The following is a 24599-nucleotide window of genomic DNA, read 5'->3' as shown; positions in this document are numbered from 1 at the left end:
TTCTTCTCAGGTTTCAGGTTTCTCTATGTTTATATTTAACACTTTGCACCATGTTATTACACCTTATTAAGCAGTTCTTACTTATTCTTTCTTCACTGTGATTTTAGACTTATGTTTACATTCTAATTATTTGAGTGATTTCCATGGTTGTGCTGACTTTTCTGCTTTTATAACTGAGGGGATTATAATCAGAGGAAGGTTAAGTTTAAAATAAAAATGTTTAAATTTAATATATTTTTCTCCTGGTCCTTATTTTAAATAGGTCATAAAAAATATCAATAATTATCGATATCGACCGATATGAAACACTTATATCGTGATACAGTTTTCAGCCATATCGCCCAGCCCTACAAGGATCTGTCTCTTGAAGTGGTTTACCTCTGACTTGTAGACAATTACCGTACTAATTTGATATGAGCAAAATAGCCAAAATCTGTTTAGCTTTAGACACTGACTACATTATATACATGCTTTGATTTTCTCACATTTAGATCGCTGTAATGGCAACAATTTGACAATTCACAGACTCCAAACTGTGCAGAATGTAGCAGCTAGACAAGTAACACACAAAAAACAAAAAACAATAAAAGAGGTCATACTCCCCTTTAAATGTCTGTTTTAATTTAAAGATTTTCACAACCACACTTCATAACCCGGCCCCAGACTATATCTCTAAATACATTTTTGTGTCTTTCTCAACCTGCATACAGTCTGAGGAGGTCAGAGAGAAACCTGTTGACTCAGGCTGTTACTACAGTATGTTACCATGTAAGGTGTAAGACTAAAGGGAACCCAGCTTTGACTGCCAGGGCATCTGGGGCAAAATCAGTTTCACTTTTAAATCATTTCTGAAAACATATTTCTATCAAAAGTCTTTTTAAAACCTATTTAAAATGGGTTCATTCTTTTGGATGTTGTGTATTTATGTGTGTGTTGAGGTTGGTATATGTATGTATGTTATATTTCTGTATCATACATGTATGTATGTATGTATGTATGTATGTATGTATGTATGTATGTATGTATGTATGTATGTATGTATGTATGTATGTATGTATGTATGTATGAATTGATTGAGATCAGTTACACTACTCTACTTTGAGACAAAATAACATTACAACTCAATGGTGAACATGTGACATTAACAAATCTGCTAAAAATGCTTTACTTTTATAAAAATGTCACAAAATAGTTCAACATAGGCTTTTTACAAACATGCTATTTTTGTTACAGTCTGTATTACCTGTCAGAGGAGTGTATATTCATGTGTCACATAAAGAGAGCTACCATCAGAGGTTTATCTATGAAAGACAATCAAGAACACAGAACTGTAGCCTTATTTAGACAAAAAGCGTTTGCTGGGATATCAGACATCATCGCGTGACACTTTAGTCACAGACTGAGCACTTGTTTATACATAATTCCTTTGTAGTTTCAGGAGCTCATTCTGTGGTTGATCATATTCTCTTCTGTCTGTGTTCAGAAGCTGACCTGTTGTGCAGAGATGTGCATATTTACTCTATTCATAGGCTCCGCACAGCACACATGCTACAGGCACAAATTCATTACTGAGTAGCCTGTGGCGACTGTCATGTGCAGACAATAGTGAAAGACAAAAACAGTGTATCTACCACGCCGGGAATCTTCCACACTTGTAGCCACGCTATGGAGATAGCGCTCCCAAATAGCGTGTTTTTTAATCATATTCACATAATCTTGTGAGAGTCGTATGTGGCATCAAAGATAAGCCTCTTTATGTTGCTCAGATATTGCTGCAAATGAGCATGTCTGAGAAATGTAACACCTTGCACAGACTCTTGCATTTTAATTTCAGTGGCATCTGTGACCAGTCCGTCATGTCCCTAACCCCCTCGGGGGACCCCCAACCTATCTGCTGCAGACCCCCAAAACCCAGGAGGAGGAGAGGGTGGGGTGGGTGGGGGGGGGGAGAAAGCAGGGACACATTTGATTGATGATAGTGTGAATTAAACAGAAAGAGATGGAGAGAATCCTTTTATCAGGCCAGAAACACGAGTGGATTAAAATGTAGTTGTACAACCCCTCTGTATAATGCAGCAGCCTGGCCGCATATCACAAGGCACCAGAAGCCAAGATGAGAGCTGCTCGTTATTATTTGCCCCCTCCCCTCAACCCACCACATGAAACTTTGCTGAAGCACAGAAAACACGGCTGAAACATGTGAAACAGGGCTGAAAATAGAGCTAAAACGATTAGGCCATCGCCAGAACATTAATCTGAAATTATGCTGACAATCGGTTAATCGTTTTGGTCATTTTGCAGATTCAACAATTTATTGTTTCCAGCCTCTTAACATGACTATTGGCTGTTTTTTCTCTCTTTTTTTAAATATTGAATTAAAAAAACAAGACATTTGAAGACATCACCTTAAAGGAATTGATATTTCACTATTTATTGAAATGTGTTGCATTTCTAGATCATTTTAGCTTTTAGCATAATATAGACTTTGTACTATCTATTCACTCTATTATTTATGTTTTATCTATTAAGGTAGCTATCAGACTATCCGACAACCGCGGTTGTGTTACAATAAAAGTAAAAAAAAAAATGTTACCATACAAAAAAACTCTGGAGCCTTTTTTTTTTGTCTGAAACAGCAGTATGAGCTTCATCTCATGTGATCCTGCAGGTAGAAGCCCTTGATTGTCCTTAAGCAGCATCGTTGAGTCAAGTCCTTCATGACCACGTCCGAGCCTTTAATGGACCTGCAGCATGTCTCCGTCTGGCCAGTAGCCTCTGTGCCCGGCTCCACTGCTGCTCTGCTGATGTTTTGTGCCACTGCATAATTTATTGCCCTCTTTGCAGGCCTCTTTTTGCACATCCCCTTCTTGCGGTGCAGGTGAGAGTTCAGCTGTTTGGTTTAACACATCACTGAGAAAGGCTTCAGACCTGGCTCCACAGCAGCAGACCCCACATGTGATAAATGCAATTAGAGGGAAATATGCAATTACCGCAGTCCCCACTCTCTCATGCGGCCAGACAAGGACAATTTGTCAATGAGGCCCCAGCGGTCTCTCCTGAGCCTGCATAAGGAACCTGCAGGTACCATTGTCCCAGCCTCCTTCTCAAGAGCTGGCCTGTGGTGTTGGATGGCCCAAAGCCCCTGGGAGGCCTGGCAGAGGAAGATGTATGGCCAGAGAAAATATACAGGGTTCAATAATCAAAAACAAACCCCTTGTCTGTGACTGTTTCTGTTACATGCCCCCCTTTCTCCTGTAGACCACAGCAGGAAACAATACAGAGAAATACTGTATCAAAGGAGCAACGGAGAAAAGTTTGACTCTATTCATGTTTTTGGTTCTCTTTCAAATTGTATTCCCACCTCTTCAATTAAAACAATGTACCAGATGGTCAATGTGTTTGTGATTTGGTGACAGAGTTTGATAGAAAGCATGACTAAAGAAAAATATTAGACCGTCCTTATCTAAACATATGGACCTAACCGTCTTCATTTGCGGAACATTTTGTACTCCAACAAAAGAGGTTAAATAAAAGGTAACGGTGCATCGCGGCTAATAAGCTACGATAGCTGCGGCCATTTTGGACTCTTCGGCTCTCCGTTCCCTCAACGTTCACCGAAGTTGAACTCAATACAAAAATTTGCCCGGATTTACTCCGCCCCCTGCAAGTGAATCCAATAGTCCCAGTGATTTCATTAAGATGAAAAGACATCGCACACCTCTTCTCCAGTACACCATGTTTTATTCATCAAAACATTTTCGTCTATCTTGCCTTCATCAGGGTGGTGTCCGAGGCTTTCCTGTTTACACCTTTTCTGTTTCCTTACATGTATCACCGCAGATAGCATATACACAGTAGTGTATTTGTTAACAAATGACGTAAAAAAATGTATTGTAATGTTATACTCTGTATTTTCTTTAACAAATAATCAAGCCTGATTAACTAAACAATGTTTCTTTCCCTTCCTGTCATCAGGTTTTCCAATGTTCGATAGCACCTTAAGATCTCGCCGCATGGCGACCTGATTAATCACTATGCTTTTTGAATCTCTTTCAACAAACTGTTGTCTCATACAGATAAGAATGAAGAGAGCAGTTTCTCTGCGAGGCACTTGTCTGAAGTGTTCGACCTGCTGCGTGCCTTTGTTCCCTCTTTGAATGGACGTGATAGATAGAACTAGAGCAATGGAGGAAACGACCATGACAATTTGAGCACTGACCTGGTTTTCACTGTAGTCATCATAAAACACAGAGCCAGCGTCCTGGGGACATGTAATAACATCAGGCCTTTGGTGTAATTCACTATCTCGGTGCGTGACACAATATAGCAAAACCCATTACATTTGCCTTGCAATTTGCTGTCGCCCCAGCGAGGGATTCAGGTGACTGCGACCCCCGTTAATGGAGTTCCAGTGATAAGGACAGGTCTGTTTATTAGCCCCATGCGGTCAAGCGTGGCAGGAACAGCTGAGCGCAGGCAGGTGTCGAGCCCTGCGAGGGCTCAGGCACCGCTGGCAAGCCTCGGCGCTCATTTCACGCACGTTATCGTCACACTAGCTGGGTTGAAAAGAGGAGGTCGCTGGGTGCACAACAATATAACTGCTGAGTGATGAGGTTTTCTCAGAGTCACACTGGAGTGTACCACTCTAGGCAATTTGGTTTGTTTGTGGAAATCAATGAGTCATCTGCAGTTTTTGTTTTTTAGTCAAGCTGGAGGAGGAGCTCTGTGAATGAAACATCAGGATTCATTTTTTGTTTGTTTTTGGAAGCCTCCTAGTTTCAAAAGAGCCACTGGAATATCCAGAATTGACACTCTTCCACGGTGCCAAACTGTGGTAAATGATAAGTGAACATTTCATTTGGACACATAAATAAAAAGATCGCATGCTGCAAAGAAAGGTTATCTCTTCCAACATGCGTGCTTGCAGACATTTACAGAGCCTTGAGGAGAAAATGAACTTCAAATTAAAATGTCTATTTGATGCATTATCCTAATAGGGACGGATGGGAAAAGAGAACTCTACGGCGCTCTCATCCTTCAGCCTGAGGGGACAGACTTGGGGAGTTGTCATTACCAACTTAGCCCACCAAGATGAGCCTGATGGGAGGTGGATTCACAGAGATTGTCTGCTGTTTTGACAGGTGTCTGTGCTGGTTAATTTATCAGGCAATTACAGAATAAATGGAGCTATCATTACATGAGAACCATGATTGATTCTTAAAAAAGTAACAATAAGAGTAACAAAATAAGGCAACACAACTAAACTTTTTGAAGTATGTAAATATTAAGTGCCTGATGATTTAATCTTGTAGAATATGTTTAATTAATTCATCAGACTGCTTGGCTTTTATTAACAGCATTTTGTAACATTTAGTGTGATACCATCTCTAAAACACTCACACAAAAGATTAGCAGCACAGGAGAAACGACATATGAGAAAGAATTGATAATGACTTAAGTGGGGCAGCAACTAGTCTCGTATTGCCAGACCTTTCTCCACAGTGCTGTGTCAGCGCGGGAGTGGTCTGCCTACACTGCTTATCAATTCTGGGATAGGAAAATTCTTACTTGAAAAATGTACTCAAACAATGAATTGATTATCAAAATGTTTGCAGATTATTTTCTGCTGTCTGCTATATCAGTTAATCAACTAATCGTTTCAGCTCTGGACTTAAGAAAACTGACAGAGTCAAAGTGTGCGCATCACAGCCGTTATCGATGGGCCAGACAGCAGACGGGCATGCAGCCTTTATGCAGCCTATATAAAGTGTGACCCAGGAGCCAGGAGCTTTCTGTAAGTGTGCCAACGTGGATGTGCTTCCAGCAATAGTCATGCTTCTGCCAGCTGCATCATCTGTGCCTGCACAAAAGCATGCCCTTTGAAAAGCGCTCAACACACACAAAAGCATCGATGCGTGGTGCACATGCATCAGTGTGCAAATGTGCATGCTCACATTACTCTTTACTCAACTTTACATACCCAATAAAACTGATTGTTGAAATAATACAGGGGATACATTTCACAATAAATTTGGTTTTCTCTTGAGGGAGATTTACCATTCTGTTTAAACAGTTTCCTCCTGGTAATTCTGTTCTTTATCTTGACGTAAATCTTGCACAAATATTCAAAAAGAATGAAAATACTGAGGCTGTTTTAAGAGATTTGAGGTGAAATCTAAATACGTGGTGGCAGATTGAAGTAGAAGCAACAGAGCTCAGCTGTCCTCTGGGCAAAATACTCACTGTGAGTCATAGCAAGTGCACACATCACTGTAGAGACACTCAATTATGATTCAAATCTCCATAACGGGGCAATAAAGTCATTTGTCATGTGACCATCTGCAGTGCATCTCCTCCTATTCTGCCTGAATGTAGTATTGTCCCTGGACACTCTAAAAGTGCAAAGAGTGGAACTTGTGGATTTATTAGTGTCAGGCTCAAACTGTAATCACCACAGGATCAGTGCTGTGCCAACTGATTTCATTTGCGGTGAATTTGGTAGCCTCCTGAAAATCTCTGGGAGCTCGGGAAACAAAGCTGTGCCCTGCAGACGTCTTTGTTTTACTTTTTCTCCTCAGATTTAAAACAATGTGTGAAGGGAGAGAGCAGCACCAGTTTAGTCCCAGCACCGTAATTATTGCCTGCTTTCGTCTCCCAGGGATGTTCGTGGAAAAGGGCCTCATAACAGGTGACAGAATGCCTGCCAGCCGCCCCCAGTTCCCCGCCCCCACCCCAGAATGGTGACTATTATAAACCAAAAACGTATGCTCTCAATATATATGCAAATGATGCTTGGTCCCAAGGTGAAGTTCGCGGAGCAGCAACGCCGCTTGCCTCTGTTTTGCTCATTTGCAAAAATGTTGAGAGTAACAAAGACCACAGGAAATTGAAAAATTGTTACTAAGTATTAAAAAAAGCAATCATTTTCCCCAGGCAGCCTAATCCTGTGGAAATTGATCTCACCTCTCTCCCTGACATGCACTGCTAAGAAAAACACATAAGAGGAAAAAGGCTGTATCAATTTTGCCTGGTGGAAATTTTGTTTGGTTGCAGATTTCTTTTATTTCTTTCATAAAACGTCCTGTGGTGTCAGGGACTGGTCTCTTTGTTTCTTCCCTTGGCTGCAAACAGGTGTAGCGAATCCTTAAAAAGAAAATTAGTAACCAGTGTGTAATTGTTTTCCAGACCTGCTGCTGCTGCTGCACCCAGTACTGAGTAATATTTCTGCTGCAGCGTTCCATCCATGCTGCATGCATGCAAATCTGTCCATTTGTTGTCTAATTTTAAACGGGCTGATACCATCTCACTAATGCATTTGCTCTTCCTTTGCGTGGAAGTACAAATTGGAAATGACAGTCTATTACCCACTGCTCTGACCTTCGTGATGGAACATAATGTGAAAAGACTTACAATGCCTTTATTTGAGAGAGGGAGGGCGAGGACACAGTGGTGATTAATTAACCCAATTAATTTAAACTAAGATTATCTGAACAATTATTTCTCGATAAATCAGAGCAAGGTGCAGCGATGACTATTACAGTTAAGGTTTAATTACAGCATTGGAAAATGAAAGTGTATTGCTAGGAACACACTGAACTGCTTCTGTCAAACGTCTTTGGCTGTGAATGAAATGATTATAGCTTCCTTTTGAAAAAGAAAATAACATTTGGGAGACAATAAAACCATGAAGAAAAATTGTGCAAGTTAAAGGAAAAGTTTAACATTTTGGGAAATACGCTTTCTTGCCGAGAGTTAGATGAGGGGATCAATACCACTCGCATGCCTATACACTTAGTATAAATCTACTACCAGCAGCCAGCTAACTTAGCTTAGCATGAATACTGAAAACAGAAGAAACCCGCTCGCCTGGCTCTATGCAAAGATCAAACAAAATCAAAAAAGCGCCTTCCAGGATAGAATGACACATATAAGCGGTTTCTGATCTAACGTCTCTATGGTTTATGTTTGGTTACGTTTAGGCAAAAAACAAAAACGGCTACAATCTATATTTGTGTAATAACATAGCTCTAAAATATAACTGTACCCGCTCAGCACCAAACAGCACACAGAACCAATCAGTGACTAGGTGTTGAACATAGTGGAGCATTAAGCAGCTAAAGAGACAGCTATTTCCCTCAGGAGTTGGTGAAGACCAAAAATGGAGCTAAAAGAGAGAGAATATTGGACTTACTTTCATCAGGTGGACACAACCATGAATCTAAATGAATGATGTTGCTCTGTAACTGCTGGATGTGTGAAGGAGGAATTAGGGAATGACTGATGACTTTCATGTTTATCATAAAGAAGTGAGAGTGATATTAATCTTCTTATCTAACTCTCGGGGGGGAAAAAAAGCATGTATTTCCAAAATCCTGAACTATTCCTTTAGGACACAATGTTTAAAAGTGTATTTTGATCTGGCTTTTTTTATTTTGCCGATGCACAAAAGAAATTATCTCAGCCTTGGAAGCTGACACATTTGTTCTGAATGGCTGACGTGAGAGCTCCTCTCTGAGCATGATAGTGGGTAGCTGGTAGAGATCTCATATGGTTTATTGCTCCCACTTTCACTGACGTTATTTATTGGACCGCCATCATGGCCCCTGCTCCCCACAGCCACCCAATGCCTCTGTGCCCCTCAGTATGATAGAGGAATTTATGCCACATGAACAGCATACTAAGCTCGAGTTTCTTCTTAAGTGTTATTAAGAAGCATCGCTCATGCATAGGATGCTATTCGCAGTAATACATTCACAGATGCTGCTACTTCCTATGACGGCTCTTGAAGGAAAAATGATGATAGATTGTGTGTGAGGCTACAAGAGAGAGCAGGGGGGAGATGGAGGGGAAACTAGGTTTCAAGTATTCCACAGGCTAAATGAAGAACAAACATGCACCATGCAAGACAGTGAAGGAGAAAAAAGATTATCATCTGGAGATGAAAGGCAGAGAGAGAGAGGGAGAGAGATCCATTCACTGCCACACAGCTGTCTTATTTGCAAGGTGTTGAGAAACCACTTTTTTTTTCTCTCTCCAAGAGGATGAAAAGATTCTTCTGAAGCCAAAAGGGTCTGCTATCATTTTTGGGCAGCTTGAGCGGTAGAGATGTTATTAGCATAAATTATCTCCCCCACCAAAGAGATAGGAACATGCTAGCTCCTTTCTGCTTTTCACACTTAATTGCCCTATTTACTGAACAGTTGCCCATGGACAACAAATGCACACACGCTCCGAGATACATGCAGGACAACAGGCAGACACAAGCCAAATAGGGCATGAGTGATACACTGCACTATCTGCCAAACAGCATTCGTTACAGTAAGGCTGGAGAGGCAGTTAAGGTCCATTCAGACTTCATGTTAGACTGCAAATCCACAGTAAAATGTTAAATATTGGTTTCATGACCTTCTTCACTGAGCCATGGCTGATTGGTGTCTGTGGAAAAAGGATTTTTGTGCCAAACACATGCATTAACGCTGCCGCAAAATGCCTTTAAATAGGAATTATATTTTTAAATAAATACTTGTTGAATCTAATGTGTGTTCATGTTCTAATTTGAACGTTTTCATCACCAGCAGCTCTTTTCTTTCTAAAAAAAACAGACAACAGTAAACCGCAAAAAAAAAAAAAGCCTCATTGAAGTGACCCAGTAAGCAAGCGTGAGGTAAATTATAGATGGCTCTGCCTAATGGACTCTTAGCTTCTCTTCACCTAGCCCAACAAGCTCAGAGTGACATTATATAAGCAGTGCCGAGTATGAGACGCGGATGTTTCAGGTTTAATGCATAACAATCCAAGTGGAAATCATATTTTGTCTTTGGTCTTTTTTTTTTTTTTTTTTTTTTTACGTTTGATCTAGCTGGAAGTCAAATGATTAATCAGACTTCATGTGCATCAGTGCCTGAATGGAGATAAGTGAAATAAGTGTTCATGTGAATGGTTCAGTTGTCGGTGGTGTCTCTGTTATGGAACAGTGTAAAGGAACAAATCAACTAGATTGACTTCATTCAATCGGCCGGTCAGGTCATCTCCATAACCCTGGAGGGCCATACAGGATGGTAATGAGGCTGATTGTATCACAGCCTCTACCCACCCCACCACCCACCCCCATCTGACCGGAGCTGAGCCCCCCCTCCCCCCCGTTCCAGCACCGCAGCGTAAAAACCATTCCTCCAGCCCGAGGGGGGCAGTCGCTATGGTAACGTCCTGAGGCAGTGACCACATGTCAGAGGGAGTCTGGGGGCCATAAGTGGACCGGAGCTCCGGCATGAGGAGGAGGAAGCGAGGGAGGAGGAGGAGGAGGAGGAGGAGGAGGAGGAGGAGGAGGAGGAGGAGGAGGAGGAGGAGGTGGAGGAGCAGGAAACAAATGGCCTGCTGCTGGATACAAGTAACCTGAGAGATGTTTCAATCACAGCGGGTTTTCCTTTTGTTGGTCCCAATCCACCTCGAAACCTGTTGCTTACTTGTTGCATTCTTTCATCCAATTAAATCAGTTAAAGTCAAATGTGTTGGAATGATGCAATAATTCATCTGCAGATTATGTTAATGTTCAGCAGAATATTTAATCTAACACTAATGTAAACTGCTGCTGCTGCTGAGGTGGCTTGCTCCATCATCAGCGAGGCCTGGGTGATATGGCCGACATCAGTGTTAGAGTGTTTTCCCACTATCAATACTTAAGGATTAGGATATGGCAAATATATTCATATAAAATCATTAACTTGATGTTCAATAATATTCCACTGTTATGCTTTACATCAGAAAAATCTCCGCGCACACGTAAAACAAACACCTTAATGAAGTCATTTTGTTAACCATCTGAACAGCAGAGTTTGGGAAAACTGTAACACATTATGAACATAGTGTCACATTTACAGCTAAAACAATTAGTCAATTCATTTGTTGATTGAGAGAGAAAATAATCAGGGGATAAACTAACTATTTTGATTTAATTTCTTTATAGTTAGTCTCAACTGTTTATAAGTGCATCTCAACTGAAAGGATAGGCTGCTTTTTTTTGCAATGTATAATTGACATTTGAAGATGTCACTTTGGGTTATGGGAAGGTGTGGTAAGTACTTTTTCACCACTTCTTGACATTTTTATAGACTAAACAATTAATCCATAATTAAAAATAATTGTTAGTTGCAGCCTGCAATTGAATTGTTGCCCAATCCTACTACCACCACATAAATACTGCGTTTCCACAAAACTCGGCCATAATGATGGTAGCGTGCAATGTTTATACTTTAAAGAGGTAAACTGGCTGTGCTCCACTGCACTGTAAGAGCCGAATAATGAGAGTTTCTGCTACGCAGGTGAGCTGTAGTTCAAGAAGTGTCGGGTTTGAGAAGCTGCTGGAAAGGTTCAATTCAGTACGAGTCAAGGGAGGTTGATTGTTCATTTAGCCAGCTTGCTACCGTAGCACACAGCACTTTATATCTATTTATTTAACCTTGATTCAGTCCTCACCATCGAGTACCTGGTGCTCCTTTTAACGTAGAGTCTATTGTGTGTTGTGTTTTTATGTAAATGTCTTTTAATAGTCCTGTCTGGATGTGTTTTAATGTACCCTTTTTTAATAGATGTCTGCAGTAAACTCTTTTCTTTTCTATTCTATTACAACATCATTTGTTCTCATGAACAAATCATGATCTTTGCAACAACCCAAACCCAAGAAGCTTATGTTGAAGGCTGGATGAGTCGAGTATCTTGTGGTGCACTTCGATTATTAAAGAGCTGGAATTGCTCATTTCACTTAAATATTGTTTCACAATGGGACTCATACAAAAGAGTGTTTATTAAAAAAAAGATCATTCACCACAAAAACAAAAAGCCCTCATCGTTTTAGACAATGATTCTTCCCGTGACCTTTCTCGTCTTTGCCTCGGCACTACAAGCTTGGCTTGGTGACAGCAATGTGAACTTGTGCTGTGATGTACAATCACATACGTGTGATAAATCCTGACCTCACTGATTTAACACCGTCCCCTCTTGAAAACTGTCAGGACCGAGCTGCAGGGTCACTGTTAGTGGCAGGGAGGATTTAGAGCGACCCGAGCTAGGGGGCACCCCTAAACGTCTGGATAAATATATAGCACCTTTAAACACATTTAAACACAACCCGTATCAACATGTAAATGCTAAATAGATGAATTCAGTCGTAAGATAAACCTTTTGGGAACGGACGGTTGGGGGACTTTTTGAAATTTTTCCAGATGAATCTACAAGTGGTATTTAATTTTTTAAACATTTCATGGCTGAATCTGACTTGTGATAAAGCAACTACAAAAATGATTTGGTAAATATTTTGAATATCCAAGATTCATCTATCTAACAGCATTACAACAAAGAGGTATTTTGACCGTTGAAATAATAACAAAAAGATGTACAATTTAATGCAGTGCTGAAACAATTAGTCTGTGAAATTCAATTTGTAGATCACGTTTTGTCTAATTTCTTTTGCTTCATTTGATGTAGATTAAATATCTCTGGATTTTTACGCACAAACAAAGCAATTTAAACATGTCACAAGGGCTTTTTCACTATTTTGACATTTTGAAGACTTTATTTTAAATGAATAAAATAAATACTTGGCAAACTAACCGTAACCAGTAACACATATTACAAAGATGACTATTTAAAAACTTTTATATTTTTATATAATGCTTTTTCATGAGTTTACCATCACCAAACACAATAGACAAAACGTTGAACAGAAGAAAATAGACAAGAGATCTGCAGTATTTTCTAAAGCCTACACTTCCTCCACTGATATGATGTGATTTACCATGAATAGAATGCTAGTTTCCCTTTAGCAGTCAATCATTTTGTTGATTTAATGCAGTGAAACATTCATTCAAACAAGTGATGTGACACAAGTGTTTCCTGTTGATAGTGAATCAAACAGGTGCATCATTTCTGTTTCACTTGAAAACGTTCCACTGCTGCTTTTACAAACGGCAACGAGATTTTAATTTTTGTGTATGAATGTTTTACTTTCATTTATTCTAACAAGGGACCAACAAATGTTGATCTCTAATGATGAAAATACAACGTGGAATGTAAAATGAGTCAGCTAACAAGTCCACACAAATACAAAACCAACCCAGAGATATCTAGCCACATTAGCAAGCACGGATCTAATTCTAGATTTCACCCTAATCAAAAAAGATGTAATTAATTAATCAGATAATTCACTGCCACGCATGGCAGGACACACATCTGTGCAGTGGTAATGGGGAGGGAGAGAGACAAGCTGAGCAGTGCAGCACTAGCACATCCCCAAAGCCCGCTCGTCAACAGTGCTGGAATCCAGTGCAGCTTTTCTTTTTCTTTTTTTTTAAAAGAAAAAGGTCCAGCACTCCCAGACGCTCGGCTAACCTCTGCTGTACTGTACGTGTGCTCTCAGCATGCAAGTACAGGGACAGAAGGGACAGAAACGTTTGAGGCTGTTTGAGGCAACAGAGATGACATGAGGGAGGCAGCGCCTGTACAAGGCAAACATAAACTGTGCCACTTCATCTGAAAACAATGGGGGACAGGACACTGAGTGTGCTCTCATGCACATCTCCATTGTCTGCCCTCCTCCTTTACTCCTCCTCCGAGCACGGAGCATAAGCGGGGTGAAAGAGGGAGGGGAGTAGAAGGGGGAGCAGCAGTGGGGGCAGTGGGGGTCTGGCTGTGTTCTTTCTCCTCTGTCTGTGTGCGAATGCACAGACGGTTCAGTAGTAATTTGATGTGTGTCCCCGGGGACATTTGATGGATTAAAGCTAAGCAGCTCCATTTCGCAGCACCACCTGATCTTCCACTGCCTGTGCCCCATATAAAGGCTGGCGTGATTGCTGATCTCAGCTAGTCTGACAGTCTCTCTCCCTCCTCTCTCTGTCTGTCTCCATCTCTTCTCTTCCTCACTGGTCCCTTAAGCCTGCTGCATCACAGGAGCTATCCAGTGCTGAACAGGATCGCTTTTATTTTTTATTTTTTTATTTTTCTGGGGGAAGCTGGGGGAGCCAGAGAGTATCACACAGCATTGCCGTCAGCCTTGTTATCCACTGGTTTCCATTTTCTTTCTTATCTTATGTTTTTGGCCGTTGTCTTCACATTAAACGCAAGGATTACCGTCAAGCCAGCTCTGCTCGTGTGCTTCCTCAGAGGGTCTTTCATTTTTTTTCTCATGCGTTTTTCTCAGCTCTGTGTTTTTATCCATTGAAACATGCCCCGCTCATTTTTGGTGAAGAAGATCAAGCTTGATGATTTCTCTTCGGCCACTTCCAATCATCATCACCACCTGGACGACTCGTTCACTTTTGCACGCTCCATCACAGACTCGGTGACCAGCCTTGGGGTTCGTCTCAGCGAGAATGGTGAGTTAACATGCCTCCAGTCTGCCCCGCTCCAGTTAAAGATGTGTTAGCACTCCTGCCTGTAGACAGCTCCGGTGCTGATTTCAGCATGTCTGACATTTCCACACTTAGCACAGATGGCATCCTCTTTTGTTTTTGTGTTGGTGTGAGATTTTGTTTTTTTCCCCTCAGCCAAGAACATACTCGTAGTGTGTAAATTAATGTTACACGCAGTCAGCTGATTTTGATGAATCAATATCCTAAATAATCCTCTTTAGTGGTACCCCACCCCCCATCACCCTGCTCCCAGACTTTTGTTTTTTGACTCCAGTGAAGGACAGACACAATTCAGGTCACAGCCACGGATTAGCTTATGTAAATAGGGAACAGAACGTGTGTATAATCAGGAGAAGCTCCAGTTACGTATTTGTATGACTGCACCAACCCTGTGGTGGCTGAACACAGCATAGGCTGACTACATCTGGTCCTCATGTGGACTCAAAAAATTCATGAATATGAGGAGATGAGTATCGGATGATAAATTTGTCCTTAGCTGTTATTGTCCTTGAGTTCCCATCACGGTCCGATCCTCCCTTGCCCCCCTCTTCCCATCCAAATGGAGCATGCACAGTCTCCCCACCCCCATCGCTCCACTACATCTTTCTCTTCCTTCCGGGCGTTTGAAAACTAGCAGGGGTTAGAGTTTCAGCCATGCAGGCCTATCGCCGCCACAAGAGACATCAACACACTGTACAGTACAGCCAGGAGGGAGGTGGGGAGCTGGGCTGAAGGGATAGCAAAGCGAAGGAGAAAAAGGAGACAAAAATGCTTGGGGCAGCAATGAGGCTGATCACGTGACAGAGGTTGTACAGTAAACATGAAGAAAGGCACATAGCTGCACTGTGGTCAACACACAGACCGGCCACGGTCAGCTCCACTCAGAGCCGAGAGGCGACCTTCACTTTCACGCTCTGCTTTAAGCTCGCCGCTTCCATTTTGTGGCCACGTTTAAAGGGCCATATCTGTGTCTTTGTTATGATTTGTTAGGGTATTTACCCAGAGAGAGAGGCTTCACAGTCCACAGCTTAATGTTGTGATGGTGCCCACCTGTTATTCAACCGCGTCAATAACGAGGTTCAGTGAATTTTAGGTGGATCAGGATTAGAGGAATTAAAAATGTCTGGATTGGTTTGTAAAGTATAATGGTTTGCTAAAATGGAAATAACTAACTGGGGAAAGTCTAAGGAATTATGGCAAGAAATAAAAACGTGCATTTTCTATATATTCACCAGGCATATTTAGTAGCTTGTAATGAATGTTATTTAGATTTCCTGCTGCACCAGTTTATATTCTTATTAAATTATCCATGTGTATGTAATTCTTGTCGCTCTCTATTGTTCCTGAATCTATTGTTCAACACCATGAAAAATAAGCATTATATTAAAAGGAAGAAAAGTGCGTTAAGGCACTACATTGGTGTCGACAAAAGGCATTTAATTTGAACAAAAGAATCTTTTTTGTGCTGAGTCCCAAAAAAAAGAGAGAAGGGAAATAAAAGAATTCACAGCGTGGCTGAAATACCTAACATCAGCACTTCTGCCGTGCCAGGAGATTTTCTTTCCCCCCATTGTGGAGACATTTGACTTGAGTGTCTGTCGAACAACAAAGAGGGGTGGCTGAGAGGGTCCATTAATTACATGCTTACTTTGCATTAGAGAAACGAGCCTATGAGCTGTAAGGGCTGATACAGCGCGGGTCCTAAATGATGAGCTCCATGACTGACCTTGGGTAATTGAAATACAGTCAACAACTCTGCTTACATTGACACAGTATGTTTTGTTGAAAAAAAATAAAAAATAAGGGCCATGCACGTAGTGCAGAGGCCCTTCAGCTATATTCAAACAGTCTATAGTGTGACTGTAAAACAAGTGGATATTGTTGAAGCTGCAGCATTTGTACATTGTATTGTAATTGTAAGAATTTTGTTAAAAAAACAAAGAAGATAATATTTCTTCTTTTTAAAAATATAGTTTTTGAAAAAAAAGAAGAAGTGTTGCTCTCTCTCTCTCTCTCTCTCTCTCTCTCTCTCTCTCTCTCTCTCGGACAAACACCATCTGCGTAGTTAAAAACAGTGAACCCATGCAGTGCAGCATAATAATAATGTGTGCACAGGCCTGGTGTTTCCCTGTCCCCGGGTGTCATGGTCATGTCTTTGACAGAGTGGGTGTGTGAACAGAAACCCTTGGGAATGGAGACGCTGTAGTAAGAGAGCACTTCAACTGATTTCTTAATGGCCTGTTTCTTGAAGGCACTTCAGTGTGCTTGCTGCTGCAGACAGGTGACCCCTCTTCCCAAACAACGTGTCTCACATTATCAGGCCTCAAGCACACTGTGCTCAATAAACTATTATTGTGTGTCGCAGATACTTGATCTGTTCCTTGCACTATTTCTATCTTCTCCACAGCTGCACTATTTTACATATGATAGCCTATTGATCAGTTCAAAACTTTGAATTTCATTAAAAAGCAGTCAATACCTAATTTCCACTGCTTGCTGCACACAGTGCTTAGGAATTGGCTTTTTTTCTCTGCAGTTATGCACTAATTCTCTCAGGAAAGGAATTTCAACACATTTTATATTTGAACTCATATGTTCAACCAATTGAATATCAACCCTGTAGGTAAAATACATTTAGTATTAATTCAGCTCCAAAGAGTCACAGCGTAAGAATGTATTGAGTTCTGTTTGGATGCATTTAGCTGCCAGCAAGCCTTTTAGCTCCACTGGCACTGGGCTGCTTCAATGGGAAAGGAAAGACATGAATGATGCCAACAAAAATATATATCTCTCTGAAGTCATGCTCTGTACATTTGGGGACATTTTAAATCACTTGTGGTGCTTTGTGCTTTGCTGCATCATGCTTAAAAGTACTGTAGCATGAAATCCTACAGGATGTAAGCATCAGGAAGTAAAACACGTTCACCTGGTCCAAAAACAAAAAAAATGTAGTAATTGATTTAGAAAGTACTTTCAAATCAAAACACTCACATTAAAAAAATACAAACACCTTGCCAAAATAAAAAATTCTGGAGAAATAAGGTCTTTGTTAAGGTTTAGAGTTGAAACATGAACATTCATTGAATGAAGAAGAGGTCTTATCAATGAGACTAATTTATTTGAGACATCTTTCTACACAGGAGACTTCTTTGATGAGCTATTATCTAGTGCTCATCCTCACTGTAAGATTGCACCCTTCCTAAATGCAGCTGCGTGCGTCATGTTTCCCTGCATCACTGCACTATTGTGCGTACAATCTGTGAGTTCTGGAAAAAATGCAATTTGCTCTGTGCTGCTACTCACTCTTTCACCATTTTATGAAGGGCAATCATCCAACATGATAATCACGTAATCACCAGCATGTCACTGTGTCCTTATCCATCACAACCCCTGGCCAACTGTGTTTGCGTGTGTCTCTTACTCAGGCTACATCCAGGATTACATCACGCCATCTGTGTACCAGGGGGAGAAGAAAATGGAGCTGAAGCTGGCCTCGCCGGTGTCAGATCCCCTCTACACCCAGGTGAGCAGCGGAGAGGAGTACTGTGACCCCGACCTGAAGCACCCCGACAGCCCCCAGTCTGGCATGACAGCCAGCGGCTTCTACAGCGGTGAGTCGGAGGCCCTGGCCGAGGGTTACACCATGGATGCCTTCTTCATCTCTGACGGGCGCTCAAGGCGAAAGGGAGACACCGAGAGTCGCGGAGGGGGCTCGAGAAGCAGCAGTGCCAACGGTGGGGCTCAGGAGAAGGGAGCTGGCACGGCACGCCACTCCTGCAACGAGTGCGGCAAGACCTACGCCACCTCCTCCAACCTCAGCAGACACAAGCAGACGCACCGCAGCCTCGACAGCAAGATGGCCCGCAAGTGTCCCACGTGTAACAAAGTGTACGTGTCCATGCCAGCGTTGGCCATGCACATCCTCACCCACGACCTCAAGCACAAGTGCGACGTGTGCAGCAAGGCCTTCAGTCGGCCGTGGCTCCTTCAAGGCCACATGCGCTCACACACGGGGGAGAAGCCCTTTGCCTGCGCACACTGTGGCAAAGCCTTTGCTGACCGTTCAAACCTCCGCGCCCACATGCAAACACACTCTGCCTTCAAGCACTACAGATGCAAGCGCTGCAATAAGACCTTCGCTCTCAAGTCCTACCTGAACAAGCACTATGAGTCAGCTTGCTTCAAGGGCTCTGCGGACGAAGACGACTCTGGATCAGAAAACTAACCACGAGGAAGAAGCTACATTTTGAACCCCTGTTGTAGGTTCACAACCAATAACCCTGTTCACTCTGCCCTCCATGCCTTTTTTCTTCCCTTTTTTTAGAAAGCAATATTTTCACTGAGATTACGTGAAGAAACTCTAATGATTATGGCAAAGACAATTTCAAAAGATGCTGGATTTTTTTCCCTGCACAGTAGCTAATCGTCCACAGAAACATACAATCAAACAACCTTCCCCCAAATAGAGACTGTAGATGATAGTTGTACACAATTAAGCAACATGTGCTCGCACGGACGTGGGCACATGTAAACACACATACACTCACACGGACATGTATGCAAATACACACACACACACACACACACACACAAAGATGTACGCACGTGTGCACATACACACAGAGACACACTCACACACACACACACACACACACACACAATTATATATGAGGCCTGGCATGTGAATTTTTATCAATGACTATAATGATATTGATATCAATAGTAATAATATTTAGATTCCTGATATTTTATAGCAAATAGCAATGAGAAAATGAAAAAAAAAACATAAAAAAGGACTAACAGTGTTCTTTTGTTTTTTAGAGACAAAATGACCTCTTGTATTTTTATGCTGCTTTTTATTTGCTAAGAATTGAATTCTTTTGCAACTGCCAACATGAACTTTTTATGAAAATGTGAACTATGACAGTATTTGCAAAAAAGGGAGATCATTTTAAAAAGGTAAAAAGACAAACCCCTTTTTCCACACCAATGTTTCAATTCAACGGATGTTATTTTTCTATTTGATTTTTCTAAATTTATTTTTTTGTGCTTATTATCCCTTGTTGATCTAAAGCATCTTTGTAACTGTGGGTATTCAAAAAGAAATAATTTAAATAAGCTATACACGATCATAGGCCATAGGTCATTCAATTCATATCTGCAAGAGCAGTGATTTTAAAACAGGCCTGTTGAACAGGTTATCACACATCCAATTCATAGTCTCACCCTGATGTACAGACTTGGACAAAAACACTGGGAGCCAGACCAAATGATCTATTGTTATAAGTGCCATGTGCAGTTGACTTGTCTATAGCAATGAAAACTCTCGTTGTTCTTCCTCCACCACGGTGGCTTGCATAAACTCTGCTGCCTTTATGGTGAATCGTCCAGTCTTAAAGAGCAATCTTCACCCAGTGTTTGAGGTGCTCCCCCTCGCCAGTGTTACCTCAGAGTGAAGGTATGGACTAACACACCCTCAGTTACAAAGTGACAGTCAAATTATTCTGTTTGTCTGTTTTATATGTCGCTCCAGGCTCCGCCCACGGTTTAGATGCATACCATCTATTTATCATGTAAATACTTTATTTATCTACCTATTTACCTATTTATTAATTTATTCACCTTATTTTGTGTATTTATTGAAGACTTGCTTATTTGTTAATTACCATGTATTTATTTATTGTTTATAATTTAAAAAATGAACATCCATTGACCTTGTAAGATGCTGCTGATCTTCAAAGAAAATGTTTATATGCATGAAAACTGTAGAGAGTCCATTGGACTTAGTTTTTTAAAGAGGAACAATGTACAGTACCAGTGTTAGGAGACTTCAAACGAATGAATGCAGAATTGTTTCCGTGGCAATAACTTTACTGACACAGCAACTGACATGTATAACAATCACAGCTGTCCTGTTTTCAGTCGATTTAGGGCAATAAAAAGAAACGATGAAAACAAAAAACTAAAATATTCTCCATCTTGCTGTTTTCCAATAGTCCAGCTGCCTCCTCGTGACTGGAGATGTTTGGCCCTTTTTGTCTTTAAATCTCAGGCAATAAATAAGTCCCAGAAATGGCCGACGGTGATGTGCATGTACACATCGCTATGAAAATGTAACACTATCGGTTATATAATAATGGTAGGTGTAATTATATATATATATATACACCAACATTTCAAAGGTGCAAAAGCAATAATGATAGTGATGCAGTGACAATGAGCAACACTCAATCCTATATGCAGCGAGTCCAAAACTGCTACAGGTGTTCATTTGACTGGAAAAGGCTGCTATTCTATAATAGTATTATTATTTTAACTTGTCTCTTGTTTTAATGAGAAACCAGGTAAAAACAAATCTCTTCCGGCAGCTGAAAGGCAGGTGTGATTTGACTGAAATGTTAGAAGGTTACACAACAATCATTCTAATAAATTTAGGTCACTGACATAAGAAAGCATTAAAATACAGTTAGGTAAACGGTCACTACTGCTGCCAAATTATTCTGTGCAGTTAAAAAAAAGCTAAGAAAATCTCTGAGGTGTCAAAAGAGAGAATGGATGGAGGTATATACACGTCCTAACCAGCACTGATGGAAATGATCTTGACGTGAACTGTCTTGGTAGAGAGAGTTTTTTTTTAAAAAGATTGTTGTAATAAAACGACGCGCTGTAATGCACTTCTAACTCCCCCATCATTTGTCCATGCCTCTTGTCGCTTCCCCTCCCCTACCAGCCATCCTCATCCCATCCCAACTGCCTCTAAACAGACGCACCGAGGATGAGATGTGTTGAAGAGGGATTGGCGGAGGGTGGCAGAGTGTGGGAGGATAACAGGTGTTTGCAGACAGACTGCAGATAGGGAGCGTAATTGAGTCGGTGAGAGACCTCCAAAGGGAAGGTCAAGCACCAGCAGGCAAATGCACTGTCAGCTATTTGCATATTCCAAATGGATGACACCATCGCAGCAATGCTGAGCTCGCCCTAAAAACAAAACAAAACACAAAACTGAGGAGAAAAGAGAGGAAAGAGGAGTTTCTGCTCCATTTGTCCGCCCTCTCGTCCCTGCTTCACCATCATCCTGTCAATGGTCGTCTAAGTGCTACAGCTGAATCACTGCATGAGAGCATCCAAACCACCTGGCTCCTGATTAACTTGCAGAACACACAGTTTGGCACCTCGCCGTATTATTGAACTAATGCAGAATTCACTACTTCCTATAGATTTTTATTTTTTTTATATGTTTCATGTTTTACTGTGGGACACAGCTATAATGCATCTCCAAAACCTGGGGACTGCTTTTTAATGAGGCAGATAAAAGCATTGAGATCATTAAAAACACCAATTGAAAATGTACTGTAGGCTTAGATCTAAAACTGGCAGCATTACAGATCGTCCTCAGAGAAGATATTAATTGAGAGAAAGGGAGGCACAATTGGATTCTAAACTTCTGAATTTAGATGTAGGGAAACATTGTTCCTCTTTGATGATTTTTGTAAATATATTTGTAAATATATCACAGCAATAATATGACAATGCATGTAGACATTTAATTGCTCTTTTTCTATTCATGTTGTCTTTTTTTTTTATTAAAAAGAAGACAAATACAGGTACCAATTGCAGTCTGGGTGGCCACGCGAATCAGGGAGTGTCTTGATTAAAAAGCTATCTGTTGTAAGTTACAGACAAAACAACTTCAAACTCTGTGTATTCTCAAAGATTTGATCATGTTCTGTATGATTTTTCTGTTCTTGTTTTCTTTTATTTATGTGCCCGGCTTGGCTGCGCAATGAAAAAGTGCCAAAAAGTATGATTTCCATGACAAAAGCCTTCAACATATGGTTGGCTGCTTGAAACCTTCCATATGGTCCTCAAAGAAAAAAAAAAAACTGATTAAGATTTTCCACTTTCTCTCTCTCTCTCTCTCTCTCTCTCTCTCTCTTTCTCTCTTTCTATCTCTCTGTTCCAGCTGAGTATGAAGAAACTTAAGCCATGATTGCTGAGGGGTGTTTTGATTTATCTTGTTCTGCTACAATTAATAATGATGACAACAATAGCAATGATAACGTTAATAAAAACAATAGCACAAGGAACCTACAAGCTCACTCTTGTTTCTTTTAAAACTGTCAACAGATTTTATTAAAAGGACAAAAAGGATGTTTTTCATTTTTATTAAGAGAAAACATGCAGACACACACAACCTGCAGGTGTTCATTGACAGGCCAACCGGCTCATTTGATTTACTGTTATATCTTTCTTAAACCTTTTTCTGACACTGATAAAAAATGATAACTCTTGGATCTGTTTGAAATAGCCCTTAGTTAACATTAACACAGTGAGTAATTATAGTAATGACTATAATGTGCCATCAGCTGTAGCCTCCTCTGTCAATGTTCGATGACTTTTATAAGCTCTACTGTCAATTAGCTAACAAAAATGCCAATATCCTCTAGTTTTTCACAGCAGCTGAGGTACATGCACGGTCAGAGGGCCCGGCAACACCAATATAGCTTTGAATAAGAGTTCCTAAGATGCCGGCGTTATCAAAAGCAGAAGCATCTGTTCCACCACTATTAAGCCCTTCCTGGTCATTCAATTTTAATGGAACATTGATTTTATGCTGGGACTACTCCTTCTGAGTGACTCAAAAGCCAGAGAAAAATATGGAACAAAATAAAAATGAATCATGACAGCGGACAGGGATTATTATTCTGGGGCTTTTCTTGATTGGTTTCCAGGGAATATACAACACTTGAATTCAATCGCTTGTGTCCTTCAGTGTCCTCCAGCAGCACAGCAGCAGTATAATGAGACAGCAGGCAGAGCAGAGCAGAGCAGGGACTCAGAAACAAGACACTTTGCTGCTCACTCATCTCTTCAGTGTGGGAAAGCAGTGATTGCCATCGTTGCCGTTACATGCTTCTATGCTAGTTATGTCACTGAAGATACACTAAATAAACATGTCATATCTCTATTCGCATGTTGCATTTTCTAAGAGTCAAAATGACAGGTTTACCACCAAGTGCTGATTCTTGTGCACGCAGCAAAAATCAGTAAATCACACGTTTTATCATCACACGATATTATATCGGTTCTAAGGACAAGGATACAGTATTTACTGATATCACAAAGTCTGCCACGATACGATTTCGATTCCATTCAAATCAGAACGACACGATAGGATACATAAGCCCATTTAACGCTATTTATCTATATTTACAAAAAGCAACTAAAATATGGTTCGACAATTTCATTACTAAGCTCTTCCAGACATTTAAATAAAAAAACAAACTGCTCTTTTTAATAAAAAAGAATAAACATAAAGTGGGAATTTCAAAATAAGGGCCCATCTTAAAGATGACGACATGTATCGATATTTTCCTTTTTGTATCGATAATATTGGATCGTTGAGGATTGAATCGGTATATCGATCCAGATGGATGCATCGTCACACCCCTAGCAAACAGCTCACCGGGCTGCAGATCACATCAACATTCATGTGCGGTACTCACGCAAACTTCACCCTGGCAGATGTTGTCCCTTATCAGATTTTATGATGAAAGTAAATAACTGATGTCATTACATGCCAATGGACTGTAAAATGGGGACCCATGCAATCCAATTACATCACCCGTGGGTGAGCTGTGCGTGTAACAACAGACGCTATGAGTGATCAGCACCGTAAGACAGGAAAGGAGACCAAGGTGGCCTTTCATACATAGCCCTGCAACACTCTACAGCACGGCAGCCTCACATCGCCGCACACGCACACACACACACACACACACACACACACACACACACACACACACACACACACACACACACACACACACACACACACACACACACACACACACTCAGAGCATATCCAGCAAATGATTGAAAACAACCAGCAAAATTGAGCGCGCTACACTCTCCCTTCAAAGATATTGACCTGAGAGCACCATCATCTTCTGAGCGACTGATATAACTGCCTTCTGACAGGGTGAGAGGGTTACCACTAGCTTACTGCACCGACCTACCTAGCAGCAGATATACAGCTATTAAACAACACAAACTGGAGAAACAAACATCAGATTATCATCCTATTTATAGGAAAACAGTACTTATTCAAATTGTACACTGCTACCCTGCACAGACGAATTATTACTGCTAATATGACAGGCAAAAAAAGAATATGGAGAAGAAACTATATCCGTA

The 24599-nt window shown here is 40.9% G+C and overlaps 1 protein-coding gene across 1 annotated transcript; it reads left to right on the top strand.

Annotated features, from left to right (window-relative positions):
- Positions 1 to 13693: 13693 nt before the first annotated feature.
- On the top strand, positions 13694 to 22489 carry scrt2 (scratch family zinc finger 2). The gene is made up of 2 exons (XM_039801638.1): positions 13694 to 14366; positions 17828 to 22489. Exons 1-2 carry the CDS (start codon positions 14216 to 14218, stop codon positions 18625 to 18627), a joined length of 951 nt encoding a protein of 316 aa, XP_039657572.1. The 5' UTR covers positions 13694 to 14215; the 3' UTR covers positions 18628 to 22489.
- Positions 22490 to 24599: the final 2110 nt, after the last annotated feature.

Source organism: Perca fluviatilis, chromosome 5 (assembly GCF_010015445.1).
Source record: "Perca fluviatilis chromosome 5, GENO_Pfluv_1.0, whole genome shotgun sequence".
Lineage (NCBI taxonomy): Eukaryota > Metazoa > Chordata > Actinopteri > Perciformes > Percidae > Perca > Perca fluviatilis.
The sequence above is the reverse complement of the archived record's forward strand: the minus strand, read 5'-3'. Positions and strand labels throughout refer to the sequence as shown.